General features: G+C 35.3%; 1 protein-coding gene across 7 annotated transcripts in view; it reads left to right on the plus strand.

Moving 5' to 3' along the window:
- The window catches only part of PHKB (phosphorylase kinase regulatory subunit beta), a 259,181-nt gene that overhangs the window by 218,944 nt on the left and 25,857 nt on the right, over positions 1–14,380 (plus strand). For 6 of the 7 annotated variants that reach the window (XM_042920506.1, XM_042920510.1, XM_042920507.1 and 3 more), the window contains 8 exons: positions 335–418; positions 992–1,096; positions 2,546–2,628; positions 2,832–2,922; positions 8,477–8,538; positions 8,625–8,787; positions 10,221–10,302; positions 12,201–12,258. In XM_042920506.1, coding sequence (XP_042776440.1) covers positions 335–418; positions 992–1,096; positions 2,546–2,628; positions 2,832–2,922; positions 8,477–8,538; positions 8,625–8,787; positions 10,221–10,302; positions 12,201–12,258 — 728 coding nt within the window. Of the gene's footprint in view, positions 1–334; positions 419–991; positions 1,097–2,545; positions 2,629–2,831; positions 2,923–8,476; positions 8,539–8,624; positions 8,788–10,220; positions 10,303–12,200; positions 12,259–13,590; positions 13,682–14,380 lie in introns of all 7 variants that reach the window. The other variant, XM_042920513.1, reaches the window with a different exon arrangement.

Here is a 14,380-nt window from a genome sequence, read left to right on the forward strand (position 1 = left end):
TTTTTTATTACACAGGAAACATTTGCCTCTTTGTGTTCTTTTATGAATTGGACAGAACCCTGCAAGTTGTACGTTTATGATAGCACAAGAAAAATGTCAAATTTTAGAATGTTGCTTTGCAGATCTGCAAAGATATGCTCTCAAATCTCTCAGTGCCCCCAAATCTAAGTTGACATCATTGGCTGGCTTATTTTCCTACAAATGTATTGAATAAGGTTTCCCTGGCCATTTTTCCTCTGGAAAGATCAGAAGTTAGGGCATTAGGGGGACAAAGGGGGCAAAAAAGGAAAAGCATGGATTCTTCTTGCCTAATTTATAAATTTATGTCTTACAGGCTTATTTCCACCTGGGTATCAATGAAAAATTAGGACTCTCCGGAAGACCGGATAGACCCATTGGCTGCCTCGGTACATCAAAGGTGGTTATGAAATTTCCTTGTGGAGCAGTGTTCAGATTATAAAACCACAGAATGAAATGATGTTTAATCTGCTATGCATCCATTCTCACATTTCATTATATACTTAGGCTGCTTATCTGAATTATTATTTTCTACGAGTAAATCTTACTGTTTATTTTGTATGATATCACAGAAGGCTTCTAGGAATGAATAAGCATCTAACTGCTATATTATTTCTGAACATTGTAGTATACCTGATTATGACAGTTTTTATTCAAACAGAGGCTTTTTCCATCACAGTAGAGATGGATTACTCTATTAGTATACTGATCTTACTGATCTAATCAAGAAACTTTAAAATTTCATTATCAGTTTTAATTTCTTATTACGGCTTATGCTACTGTACCTGTGTCTTTGGTTCTGTTATATACATATAACATATATATACATGTATATATATATATATATATATATATACACATGTATATATATGTGTGTGTATATATATATATATACACATGTATATATATGTGTGTGTGTATATATATATATATTTATATATATATATATATATATTTTAATTATCTCTTACAGATTTATCGCATTCTAGGAAAGACTGTGGTTTGTTACCCTATCATCTTCGACTTAAGTGATTTCTACATGTCTCAAGATGTTTTACTGCTGATAGATGACATAAAGGTAGTTTCAGAGCCCCTTTTTATTGAAATTGGATGACTTTGTTTCTACTGATTTTATCATATGTTATTAAATTGAGTGCTCCTGGAGTCTGTGACACTGGGTTAACACAGTGTAAAATATGAAAGTAAAACAATGTCTGCGTGGCTTTGGAGAAAGAGTTAAATTGCTTGCAGCATTAGAGTAATAGATGGAGTGTGTTTTATATTAAGTTGTATGACTTTGCTTGATAGACCATTCTACAAATGGAATGAAAATATATAGTTTATAAAGCAGAAGGGGAGCCATGTTCATACGACAGCAGTAGTTTATCTCTTTTTGAACAAAAGTTGAGTTAGCAAGATAATTTTATTTATGAAGAATGTCAAGTAAAACCTCAACTGACTCATAACACACAGTCAGTTAAAAGTTTCCTCCACTCTCTTTTCCATTTGCAGAGTAGAGAAGCTTAGAGTCATGGTTCAGAGCATGAAGTCTAGATCCAGATTCCATTTGTTAAAGATATTGGCTCTACTGTTTATTTACCAGCTGTGTGATCTTGGGCAGGTTACTTGGGCAAGTTACTTGGGCAAGACACAGAGAAGTCTCTTTTCTCATCTGTATAACTGAATAATAACAAGGATATTCTGAGAATTAAATAAGTATGTAAAACACTCAGAATAGTGCCTGACATATAGTGAAGTGTTATGTAAGTCTTTGATATGATGATGATGACAACGACAGTAGAAATTGAGTCAAAAAAAGAACTCTTTCCACATTTCTGATGGTCTGTATAGATTCTGTCTAGGTTCTTCTACCTGCTGTAATAAATGCACAGTAATGTGGAGTGAGGATTAATCTTTTAAGAGACAACCCCTGGGTTGATTTTTCCTCCCTGGGACCATTCTTTGTTTTTTTCTTTTTTAAGTATTTATTGTAATTCTAGTATAGTTAACATACAGTGTTATATTAGTTTCAGGTATACAATATAGTGATTCAGCAATTCCACACATCACCTGGTGCTCATCACAACAAGTACACTCCTTAATCTCCATCACCCATTTCATCCTCCCACCCACCTCCCCTCTGGTAACCACCAGTTTGTTCTCTACAGTTAAGAGTAAATTTCTTGATTTGTCTCTCTCTTTTTTTTTCTTCCTCTGGGACCATTCTTGAATTGTATTTTTTAGGCCACCAAAAAAGAAGCAGCCTTAAAATATGTGCAATCTGATTACTTCTAAGAATAAAGTTTAAAGTCAAAAAAGTTTCAAACTTAACTTGTATATATTCATACTTGTAACATGGATGTATCAGAACATTTCTACACATATGTAGTCTCTCCTACCCAGAGTTTGACTCTGAATTGTCTTGATATATGAGAGTTTTTTTGGCTCTTTGCCACAACTGATTAAACATCCTGATCAGCTCAGATATGGTGTCATTACATTCTACCTCACTCTTATGTTTTGATAGAATGCACTACAGTTCATTAAGCAATACTGGAAAATGCATGGACGCCCACTTTTCCTTGTTCTCATCCGGGAAGACAATATACGGTAGGTTGATGAAAGAAATGAGGTATGCCCATCTTCCATCTTTAAGACTGTGAACGCTTTGGCAGCAGGGCTTCCTCCTATTTTTATATCTTTGTCAGCATGTGTCAGAGAGACTTGCATATGTAAAGGATACTTAGTATTAGATTTTTTTCTCATTCTGTTGTTAATAATGCACCTTTTGTTTGTCTGTTTATATTTTTTAGAGGTAGCCGATTCAACCCCATATTAGATATGTTGGCAGCCTTTAAAAAGGGAATGGTTGGAGGAGTCAAAGTTCATGTTGATCGTCTACAGGTAGTCTTCTGAATTTCAGTGTGTTTCTGTTTTCATGACAAGTAAGGCACAGATGCAGCTGTATTTCTTCATATATGTTCTGTTTAAGTCTTTTGTCTTAAGCTTTTATTTTGTGCCTACCTTCCTATTCGTGTTGTAACCATCTGTTTATCTTATTCCTCCAATCTGATGGTTGAACAATTGGAGTGGTTTCCCAACCTGAATTTTAGACTTTAATAACTCATCTCCAACCTCTGTTTTGCAGTTGAGGAAGCTGGTGTCCAGAGTAGTGAAGTGACCTGCTATATAATCTTGTGCCTTTAGGCACAGGTACCAGTTGCCTAACTCCCTGGTCCAGTGTTCTTTTCCCTGCTCCACAGTAATATCCAACCTGGAGATAATCTCCGTTCATTTCAGGACCTCACAGCACCGTTTCTCAACTCCTAAATAACAAAGCCCCTTGTGGTTCTCTATTAGCCAGAACAGCCTCCCTGCCCAGTTATCTCCTACTAAACACTTTGTGTTTCAGCCAATACAGATGAATTACTGTGTTCTGACTTTGTGAGGTTCTGCCCCTCTGCTCATGCCATTTCCTCTGCCTGGAATAAACTTCCTTCTTTCAAGGTGTCTGCTCTTTAAAATCTTAACAAATGTTAGGAGCGCCTGGGTGGCTCAGTTGGTTAAGTGTCCAACTCTTGATTTCAGGTCAGGTCATGATCTCACTGTTCATGCTTCAAGCCCCACGTCGAGCTCTGTGTTGACAGCACACAGACCCTGCTTGGGATTCTCTCTCACCTCTCTCTCTGCCCCTCTTCCCTGCTCACACTCACACATGTGCTTTCTCTTTCTCACTCTCTCTCTCTCAAATAAACTTAAAAAATAAAATAAAATAAAATAAAATAAAATAAAATAAAATAAAATAAAATAAAATAAAATAAAAAAGTAAAAAAAATAAAATAAAATAAAAGTAAAATCTTACCAAACTTTAGGGCCAGTTCTGCAAAGTCACCTACGCCAAAAGTAACAGTACTCTTCTTGAACATCCTTTTATGACCTTTGACATGAACTACTTGGATTGTAGTCCATCATGGACTTAAGTGCCTTACTTATTTCCTTTGAAGAATTGTGATTATCTTGTAGAGTCTTTCATGTAGTCGGTTCTCAATATTGAGTAAGAAAAAAGGAAAATTTATAGAGGGACCTATATAGGTAATATTACAAATGGCATGTTTACATACTTATTCACCAGTGCTTGTGTTTTGCATATTTGATTGATTTTTATCTAGCTTTTTAAATATCTTTCCTCGTTATTTTCTGTCACTTTCTGTTGCTATTCTATTGTCTTTTTGTCATGGTTCCTGGAAAAATTTCTTTCATATTTATCATGCAGCTTCTCTGTTAAGTTTTGTATTTTGACTATCACGGTTTTAATTTTCCGTTTTCATAATATCATGTTTTTATTTTCTAGATATTATAATTCATCTTCCTGAGATTACCAACTAGACAGTTTTTGAAATTTTCTTCTCTGCCTTATATCTTTCAGGTTTCTTTTTTCTGTTTTGTGTGTGTGTGTGTGTGTGTGTGTGTGTGTATGCGCACATGTGTGCACTCAGTATTTTCATGTTGGAGGCATTTGTCAGATATGTGGTAATCTTTAGCTATCCATTCATTTTTAAGAGTGAAAGAATAAGAAGTTTATTGGGATCTCTGTGTTTAGGAACAAAGATTCTTGTCATGATGAAGTCATTTATCAGGTAGTCTGGTGGCAAGGGCTCTTTTTGTTGGGGGAAACCCCAGCTGCCAGTATCTGGAGATTTTTTTCTCTTAGGCTCTTCAGTTTCCAAAATAGTCATCTAACTTTTTGTCTGAATGGCATGCATTTTGCTTTCATGTGCTGAGAACAGGGTTAGGGAAGAAGCCAGGGGGTCCCACAGTACTGTGTAGTCTTTCACCTTAGTCTGCTGTTGAATATTTGTATCCACTGATCTCTGTTGTGCCTCATACCCTTGAGAACAGAGTCTTTAACCAAAGAATAGGCTTCTTTTCATTTTGTAGAATGGAAACTTTATACTTATTAAACAACAACCCTCATCCCCCCCACCCTAGCCTTCATCTTCTCTTTAATATAGTAAATGAAAATAGCATCTATATGCTTCTCTTGGATTTCATATCAAGTCCTTTCAAATTTCCTTAGTCTGTGATCCATGGGTTCTCTTGTCACTGGGCCTCAGCCTCCCTTCATAGCTTCATCACCCAGCATATTTCCATCTAGCTCATTCCTTGCCCTGCTTTCCACTCTCCAAGTATACTGGGTACTTTCAAAATCCCTAAATGTAATCGGAATTTTTTCCTGCTCATGCTGTTATTCTATTCTAGAGTTGTTGTTGTTTTTTTCTTTTTTCTTTTCCTTCTAAATACTTTAATTTTATAATTTAGGTCAATGTCACCTCTTTAGTGAAGTCTCCAAGGTTGAATTAATTTCTCATTCCAGTGTGTTTCTGTGGCATTTTGCTTGAAACTTTGCTATAGCTCTTAATTTAGGTGTAGCTAGTTTCTTGTGTCTGCTTCTCTCTGTGGATTGAAAACTCTTTCAGGCCAAGTTTGATTCATCTCTGAATTCCCAGAGTGATCTGCTCGCTACTGTTCTCTCTGTAGGAAATGTGTAAATATTGGTTCACTGATTTAACAGATATTGATTGAGCTCCCTCTCTAGGCACTGGGGATAAAATAGTGAAAAAAAAAAAAGAAAAAGAAAAAAGCTAGGTAGGGTTGCAGGATGACAGGATGGAGTACAGTCTTCGGTAGAATGTTCAGCTAGAAAGGATCTTCATAGGATAGAATTAGGTATTGCAGAGCAAGATACCTTTTTGAATATTATATTTCATTTGACATATATATAATAATATTAGGTTATTTAATTACCATCAGAACTAAAGTATTAATGCCTAGTAAAGCTTTTTTATAAAACTAATTTAGGAGCCTCTGTTAACAAACTGATTTTTTTTTTATCTAAAGCTCTAGAGGGGTGCCTGGGTGGCTCAGTTGGTTAGGCAACTGACTTCGGCTCAGGTCATGATCTCACAGATCATGAGTTCGAGCCCCACTTCGGGCTCTGTGCTGACAGCTCAGAGCCTGGAGCCTACTTCAGATTCTGTGTCTCCCCCTCTCTCTACCCCTCTCCTGCTCACACTCTGTGTCTCTCCATCCCTCAATAATAAATAAATGTTAAAAAAAATGTAAAGCTCTAGAGACTATTAATGGAATTTAACATTTGCCTATTAACATTTACCTTATGGGCTTAATCAGTACATAGGGTGGATAGACTAAAAATAGAAAATATTAAAATGATTTTTCTTATGTTTTCAGAATTAACTATTAGCTTTGAGCATCAAATAATTCTTGATTCTTCTCTTTTTTTCATACTTTACACTTTTACAATCCATTATCAAATCTGGTTTTCTCTACCCTCAGATTATATCCAGAATCTAACCACTTTCCATCACCTCTAACACTAACATCATGGCCCAAGTTACCATCATACCTCACCTATATTTTTACAGCAGTTTCCTAAATTCCTACTGGCCTTAAGACAGTTAGCATCTTCATACTCTGCCTGGTCATAAGACAGTTAGATTATGTCACATATCCTAAGCCTCCAATGACTTTCTCTCACTTAAAATGAAAACCAAAGTCCTTCCAGTGGTCTTTGTGCTGTCCATGATCTGGACCTTTTTTTCTGACCTCATCTCCTAATGATCTTCCCTGTCTACTGTACTTTATCCACACTCTCCTCTTTACTGCTCCTAAAGCACATCAAGCATGCTTCTACCTCAGGACCTTTGCACTTGCTATTCCCTCAGCCCAACACATCCTTCCTTAAGATCGATATTGTTGACTACCATCTTTCCTTCAGTCTCCGTTTACATGTCACCCTACTAGAGAAGGCTTTTCTGGTCACCTGTATAAAATGACAAACCCTCCTCCTACTCCCCCACCCCACTTCCCATCCTCTACTTTTCTTATTTCTACTTTGCCCTTAACATCATCAGATAGAACATATTTAGTTTTTTGTTTATATTGTCTACTTCCTACACATACCTAAGGTCAATTTCAAGAAAGCAAGGATTTTGTGTATTTTATTCTTGCTATATTCTTAATACCTAGTTGAGTGCCTGGAACATGGTAGGTGTTCAATAAATATTTGTCTAACAAACCAGAGAGTAAGATGTGGAGATGTAAGCCTGAATATTAGGAAATAATCACTCAACAGACTTCTGTTATGCTCAACATTGCTATCTGCCCAGGTACAGGCTGTTCTCAGACCCTGAGTATTGCTGGGCCACATGAAAATGTGCAGATCGGTTGCATGTTTGGCCTTCTTCACTCAAACTCTGCAAGGAGACTTTAGTATGATTGCTGGTAATATGTCTATCCTGACATTTGTAGTGGGTATTTGTTGATTGATGATCTACTTTTGTTTATGAGTTTCCAGTAGAGGAGAAGGCAGCACAACTCTGGGTGGTTAGCCAACAAGTGAAACATTTCCTGTGTCATGTTGCTTCATATTTGAAAAGAATAGTGTGAAAACAAAAAAAGTAGTATATATAAGACAGTTTTGATTAAAGAATAACCTTATTTTTAAAATAATAATCTTATGGCTTTTTTAATGCAGTACATTTCTCAATTTTATCTGACAGTTCATCAGATAATTAAAAATGACACATATTGCTAAAAACACCATTGTGGGTTATCATTCATTTATGTTCTTTACCCATGAACCATGGACCAACAAAAACTGTGTTTGAGTTTGGCCTTATTTAGTTTGCTAACCTATAATCAGGAACTAATGAAAAATAAAATCTGAATATGGGTTGCCAGAATGTAGAGAAGCACTGGCCTCTATAATCAACACCTTAATGTTCCTGAAAATGGAGATTGGCAGTATCCCATCATTGGATGTCCCTGAAATATTATGGTAACAGAATTCATAGTGCAATTTCACATCATTTTTCCCAAAACAATTATAGCATTTCTAGTTGTTTTATTTCACACTATTTTTAAACATTTTAATAGGTACTGAATTTTAATTCTAGCTTAAAAGTAAATGCCCACACTTCTAAGAATAGAGAAAAAATACAGTTCCTTTCATGTTGACTTTCCTATTTATTATGACCCATGAACTTGTAGCTTGATTTGTATGTTCTTTTCTTTTTTAAGTTTATTTATTTATTTTGAGGGGGTGGGGGGGCAGAGAGAGAGAATCCCAAGCAGGCTCTGCACTGCCAGTGCATAGCCTGATGCAGGGCTCAAACTCACAAACCATGAGATCATGACTTAAGCCAAAATTGGACACTTAACTGACTGAGCCACCCAGGTGCCCCTATGTGATCTCTTTTTAAGAGGGTTTTGTTGTATATGAAAACTTATCTGATTTTAGAGTGCTCATTTAAGAAATTACTTAAAAGAGTTGTGTGTAGTTTTTTAAGTAAACTTTTTTGAAGTATTACATACTACAGATTATAAGTGTATGGCTTCATGAATTTAAGAGTTGTGATTTTTCTCAACTACATTTCAGACACTAATATCTGGAGCTGTAGTAGAACAACTTGACTTCCTACGAATCAGTGACACAGAAGAGTAAGTCCTTTTGGGTTTTTATTAGAAAAGCAGGAAATTAGAATTAGAAATACAGGAAACCTGAAACTTTTTCTTTTAATTTCTAGGCTTCCAGAATTTAAGAGTTTTGAGGAACTAGAGCTTCCCAAACATTCAAAAGTCAAACGACAAAGCAGTACCTCCAGTACTCCTGAACTAGAACAGCAACCAGATGTCGCCATTACCGAATGGAAGAACAAGCCCACCCATGAAATTCTTCAAAAACTGAATGTGAGGAAGATGTATTTCCCACATGGCTCTGAGTGAGGTTGGCAGGCAGGAATTCTCAGGGGCAAGCCATCTTTCTTTTGTCCTCTCAGAGAAGGTAGATAAAAGTGCCTGGGTAGATGGCCTCTCTATATTAGGGGCAGTAATGAGAGAGATTGTTCTCATTGTTAAGACATTAGCATGGATGTCTTAAACATGCTTAAGGAGTAGGGTCAAATTGGGTTGCCTTTGGTATGAAGGTATTGTACGAGCCATTAAAGAAGTTACATCAGGGGGCGCCTGGGTGGCGCAGTCGGTTAAGCGTCCGACTTCAGCCAGGTCACGATCTCGCGGTCTGTGAGTTCGAGCCCCGCGTCAGGCTCTGGGCTGATGGCTCGGAGCCTGGAGCCTGCTTCCGATTCTGTGTCTCCCTCTCTCTCTGCCCCTCCCCCGTTCATGCTCTGTCTCTCTCTGTCCCAAAAATAAATAAAAAACGTTGAAAAAAAAAATTAAAAAAAAAAAAAAAAAAAAAAAAAAGAAGTTACATCAGGAATAATTCCCTTTGGGATCTCCAGACTTCTCTTTTAGCACACTTCCCTTCTTTTTCCCAACTTAGATCTCCTCTCCTACCCTAGTGTTTAGGTCTTAATGTTTGCTGTAAGTTTCTCAGTCACTGTGGAAAGCAATCCTATGACCACATCCATGTGAATATTATGTTACCAACTTAATTTTTACCTTCCCTAAGATTATTTGCATTTTAAAAGAGGTAGTGCGAGAGTGGAGTATAGTAGTTATTCGAGGAAATGAAATTCTAATGATAGAACTAAAATACTATGACATCTTGTTGGGCTATACCACAAATTTGAGCATGTAGGTTAAATATATATCTTTCCAGACATTATTAGTCCTTGTTATTGATTGACATTATCTATAGATCTCCATTACCATGAGTATGATATGGTAGGCATAAAACACATAGCATAGTGTCATAATACATATAAAGCACTCTATATATGTCGTCTTCTTTTATCCATCTCCTCATAATAGGTTGATAGCAACATGGTCTCTCACTTATGAATAAGCAATGTACAAAAGGGAATGGTTGAATGGCGTGGCCAAATTTCTCAGAGAGTGACAGAATCAAGTATTAATCAAGTATTAGTGCTTGTAGACATTTTCTATCCCTTGCTTATCTTATTTACTGGAAAATTTGATTATTAAATACTACCACATGAGGAAGCCAACTTGTCTACTCTCTGTCTCCAAGACACCTTAGATAAATAGTTGTGTAATGTCATCTGATGCTTGGTAATATATCAGTAACAATTGATCTGGCAGATCTGGCAGATCAGTAACAATTCCATGGCAGATTTCCTCTCTGCATCATGTGGTTACATTTCTGTGGTAAATTTTGTACCCATTTTATTCCAGTTACTCACAGTGATTTGTGTTTTTAGGACTGCAGTTGTCTGGCTAGCCAAGTCATCCTGCTGGGTATACTGCTCAAAAGAGAAGGCCCCAACTTCATCACCAAGGAAGGTAAATATACATGCCTAACAGAAAATTTTTAAATAATGAGATCTCTCTATTCTTGGGTATATATCAAATATACCTTATGAATAGATACTAAAATGTTATGTTATTTTATCCTCCATTAAATGCTTTTTTTTAACCTTTAAATGGAAAATGTTTATTCATACCCCCTAGAGTAGAATAGACTGATGTATGAACTCCTAAATTGCTTTCATGCAGTGATTCTTGATTGTTTCTCTGATTGTCTGAATGGTGTTAGAGCCTCATTCTGCCTGTGACTGTTAACCTTTGATGACTTCTTTCATAGTTGTTTATTGACAGTTTCTGTTTCCAGTTTTATTTTCTGTCTGTTTTTAAGAACAATATTGAATCATTAAAGCTATAAAAATTAGCTCCTTTATGGTCTGCAGCAGCCATTTGAAATGGAACATGATATTTAATAGAATTGTGCTCTAAACATTGTTAACAAAAATAAATCATTTCTAATCATGTCCATTCTGCATTAAGGATGTAACCGAATTATCCCTGAAACCCACACTTGTATGTTGAGTCACTCTAAGGGAGTCTTGAATTCTATATCATGATCTGCTTCTGTCATTTTATTATATAGAATAATATAGAATACATTCCAAGATACTCAAAGTTTTTGGCTCATCTGAAAATCCTCTGTTAAAGGGGCATGTTGATTTGGTTAGGATTAGAAACTGAGTCAGTGTTCTGAACAGCAATGTAATTAATAAGACTTATAGTTTTGGTAGTAAACAAACATAATTGTGTATTCAGATAAGGTCTACTTAGTTTTTACATTATTGTAGCTAAGAGATAAACTTCTTGAATATTATACATGTCAACTGAATAGTCCTAATTTTCTTAACTGAGTAAAGGCAGAACAACTTTCAACAAATTTCAGACAGAAGACTTCATGTTTTTAATTAGTCTTGAAACTATAAGCAGAATCCCAGTTATATTGAGGACATTGATTGAAATTCATACTTTAACTAAAACAATAGGATTTTTAAAAGGCAAACATTTTATTAGGAACCTAGAATTCAGAATGGCTATTTTAGTAGTGCTTTAAAATAAAACAAAGTTTATATAAAATTGTTTATAATGAAAATGCTGAGAGAATTACTTTTTAAACTATTTTTATAATCAGGAATAATACTCATATTTTGCTTAGATATTTGAAAGATTGAGTTTTTAAATCTATAAAATCTTTTACATTGAAAATCATAAGCATCTACAGAATCTGAATATAATTTTATCCAATTTGTTATAAAGCTATAAAAAATATATTCATGGTAAAATGATAAAGATCTTGTTCTCTATCCTTGTTTTCTTTTCGCTACTCTCTCCTGTCACCATGATTAATTTATTGTTGACAAGCCAGTCTTGAGGCCAGACCACATGTAAATTGCCAAAGAATGAAGTCCAGTGGTGTCTTTTGGACTAGTATATATTGGAAGGATCATGCACATAACAGAGTCTCTATAAAAGTTTTCTGAAACAAATAAATGAAGAATCATATATATTCAGAGTCTATAGTATTTGTGCAATTTGCTGCATTCTGTTTATTTTCTTTAGTAAATTAAAATAACTTATTTTTAATTGTTAAAAATTTAGATTGCATATTAATTAAGAAGACAATAAATTTCAAGAAATAAAGTACTCACCAAAATCATATACTCAAAGTAAATAGTAACAAGTGCTGGGACATTCACACTATATATTTGGGTTACATATTTAAATATGTCAAGTAGTTCAGAATACTAATGGATGTACATGTATTAACTCTAGTGGAATAAAAATGAAATTCAAGAGTAATATTTTTAAGGAGAATAAATGTTATGCATTTAATTAAAGGTTTTTTTTTTTCAACAAAGACTTTATTATCTAATGTCTAGGAACCGTTTCTGATCACATTGAGAGAGTCTATAGAAGAGCTGGCAGCAAAAAGCTTTGGTTCGTATCAGTGTCCTTGTCATTATGTTTTATTTTTTGTGTTGTCATGTTTAAAGGCATAAAGGTAATAGACCAATCTTAAAGATGGTTATTTATCCAAATTTTTACCCTTTTTTAATTTTAGAGAGAAAAAGAGTGTGAGTGAGGGAGAGGGGCACAGGGAGAGAGAGAGAGAAACCTAAGCAGGCTCCATGCTGAGTGCAGAGCCCAACGTGGGGCTTGATCCCACAACCCTGAGATCATCACCTGAGCCGAAATCAAGAGTCAGACATTCAACTGACTGGGCCACCCAGGCGCCCCAAATTTTTACTTTTAAACTCCAAGGTTATGGCCATGATTCTGTCTACTTTCTAAGGACCTGCCTACATTCCATTGTATCATGGCTCTCCCAAGATATTAAAAATGATGTCTGGGAATAAAGACCTCCATAGGAATAGAAACTAGAGAGCATATTCACTGGAGTGATATGCTAATGAGTCTTTCCTACACCGCACCTGCTCTGTCCCAGCAATGTGCTTTAGGTTCTACTTTGTATTCAGGAAATCTATTCTGTGGTCATAGAAGGCCATGAAAAGAGACCAATGGTTCATTTAATCATAAGCAAAAATAATAGAAGGCTGTTCTCTTACCACTTAAGTTAGAATGAATCCCAGTGATTACAGTTGCTTCATGTAAAATAACTAATATGTTCTGCAAAAGTAGTCTCCCAGGGACTGAAAAAAAAATTAGGTAAGTTGAGATAAAATTGTTTCAATTCACAGTGGGGGTAGGTATGCCTAAATGCATAGCCCTCTGTATTTGGAAGCAATTATAGCCATTTTACTAGAAGAATCTAACATTTTGAAAGTAAGAGTACATGTATTTTTTAAACAACCCATTATTATCTCATTTTGAAAAAAAAAAGATCTCAAGCAATGTGATAAGAAACTCTCATAACCTCAATAAGCCTCAGATTTCTAATCACTAAGGGGATTTGACGAAACAATTTCTTAGCAGTATTTCAACTCTATGATTTATAGTAAATATATTATTCCAACCCAGGAGAAATAAGATAATAATCCTCTCACTAAATCTCAAATTTTCACTGTAAATTCTCAGCACAGTAAGGCATATAAGCCAATAGATGTTTCTTTAAGCCAGTAAGTTTCAAATGTGGTCTATAGTCTTATTTTTTGCTAAGCAGACTTGTTTTTGCTTTATGTTATTATACTTGGATTGTAGATAAAGCATTAACTAGCACATATTTAGAGTGCTGTTATGTTTAAAAGAACAAATGCCTGTAAGTTTATTTACTGTATTTTCCCTTTTATGGCTTTCCACTGACACATCCAGGTTGGCGGTACGCTATGGGGCTGCCTTTACCCAGAAATTTTCTTCCTCTATAGCCCCACACATTACTACTTTTCTGGTACATGGGAAACAGGTAACACACACAGAATGTGGAAAAACTCAAGCTGCTTGAAACGTGTGGGCTTATTTGCATTCTGAGGGTGAAGTATGTCTTTTGGTCTTCAAGTGTGTGGGCGAAAGTGTCTCTAAAAGTAGGAAGTGTTTGTTTCACTAACTTTATCAGTTATTGACTTAATTTTCTACTCATCCATCTATGTTGAGATTAAAGAATATAAATGCTTTTTATAGGACAGCATCCATGGATATCCTGAAATACAGGAAAACAGTTTTAAACCTATATTTTCATTTTATTTTTTTCATCTAGAAGTTCCACATGAATTTTACTTTTGAGGGAAAAAATGTCTTATATATTGCATGTGCCATGCATTAAAAAAATCTGTTCTCTCTACAGTCTGAGACTTTTCCAGAAATGTAAAAATAGCAGTGTGAATTCCGTCCTCCAACATTCTGGCTTTATCAGGAAAAAAATGCTGGTATTTCATTGTGTCACTTCCTAAAATTGAGTACTAAGAGAGTCCCCAATCCAGGGATTTGGTTATCTAGGTACCAAAAGAAACATGATTTAAAGTGGTTATAGGAATAGATGACATTTACCAGTGACATACTTAATAATGAATTTTTTAATGCAAAGTCAGAATACTCACTTAATTCCTCCTCCTACTCCTCATCAAAGGCATGGTTAGGCCCCCTTTTTCTTTTTTTTAAATTGATA

This window comes from Panthera leo, chromosome E2 (assembly GCF_018350215.1).
Source record: "Panthera leo isolate Ple1 chromosome E2, P.leo_Ple1_pat1.1, whole genome shotgun sequence".
Lineage (NCBI taxonomy): Eukaryota > Metazoa > Chordata > Mammalia > Carnivora > Felidae > Panthera > Panthera leo.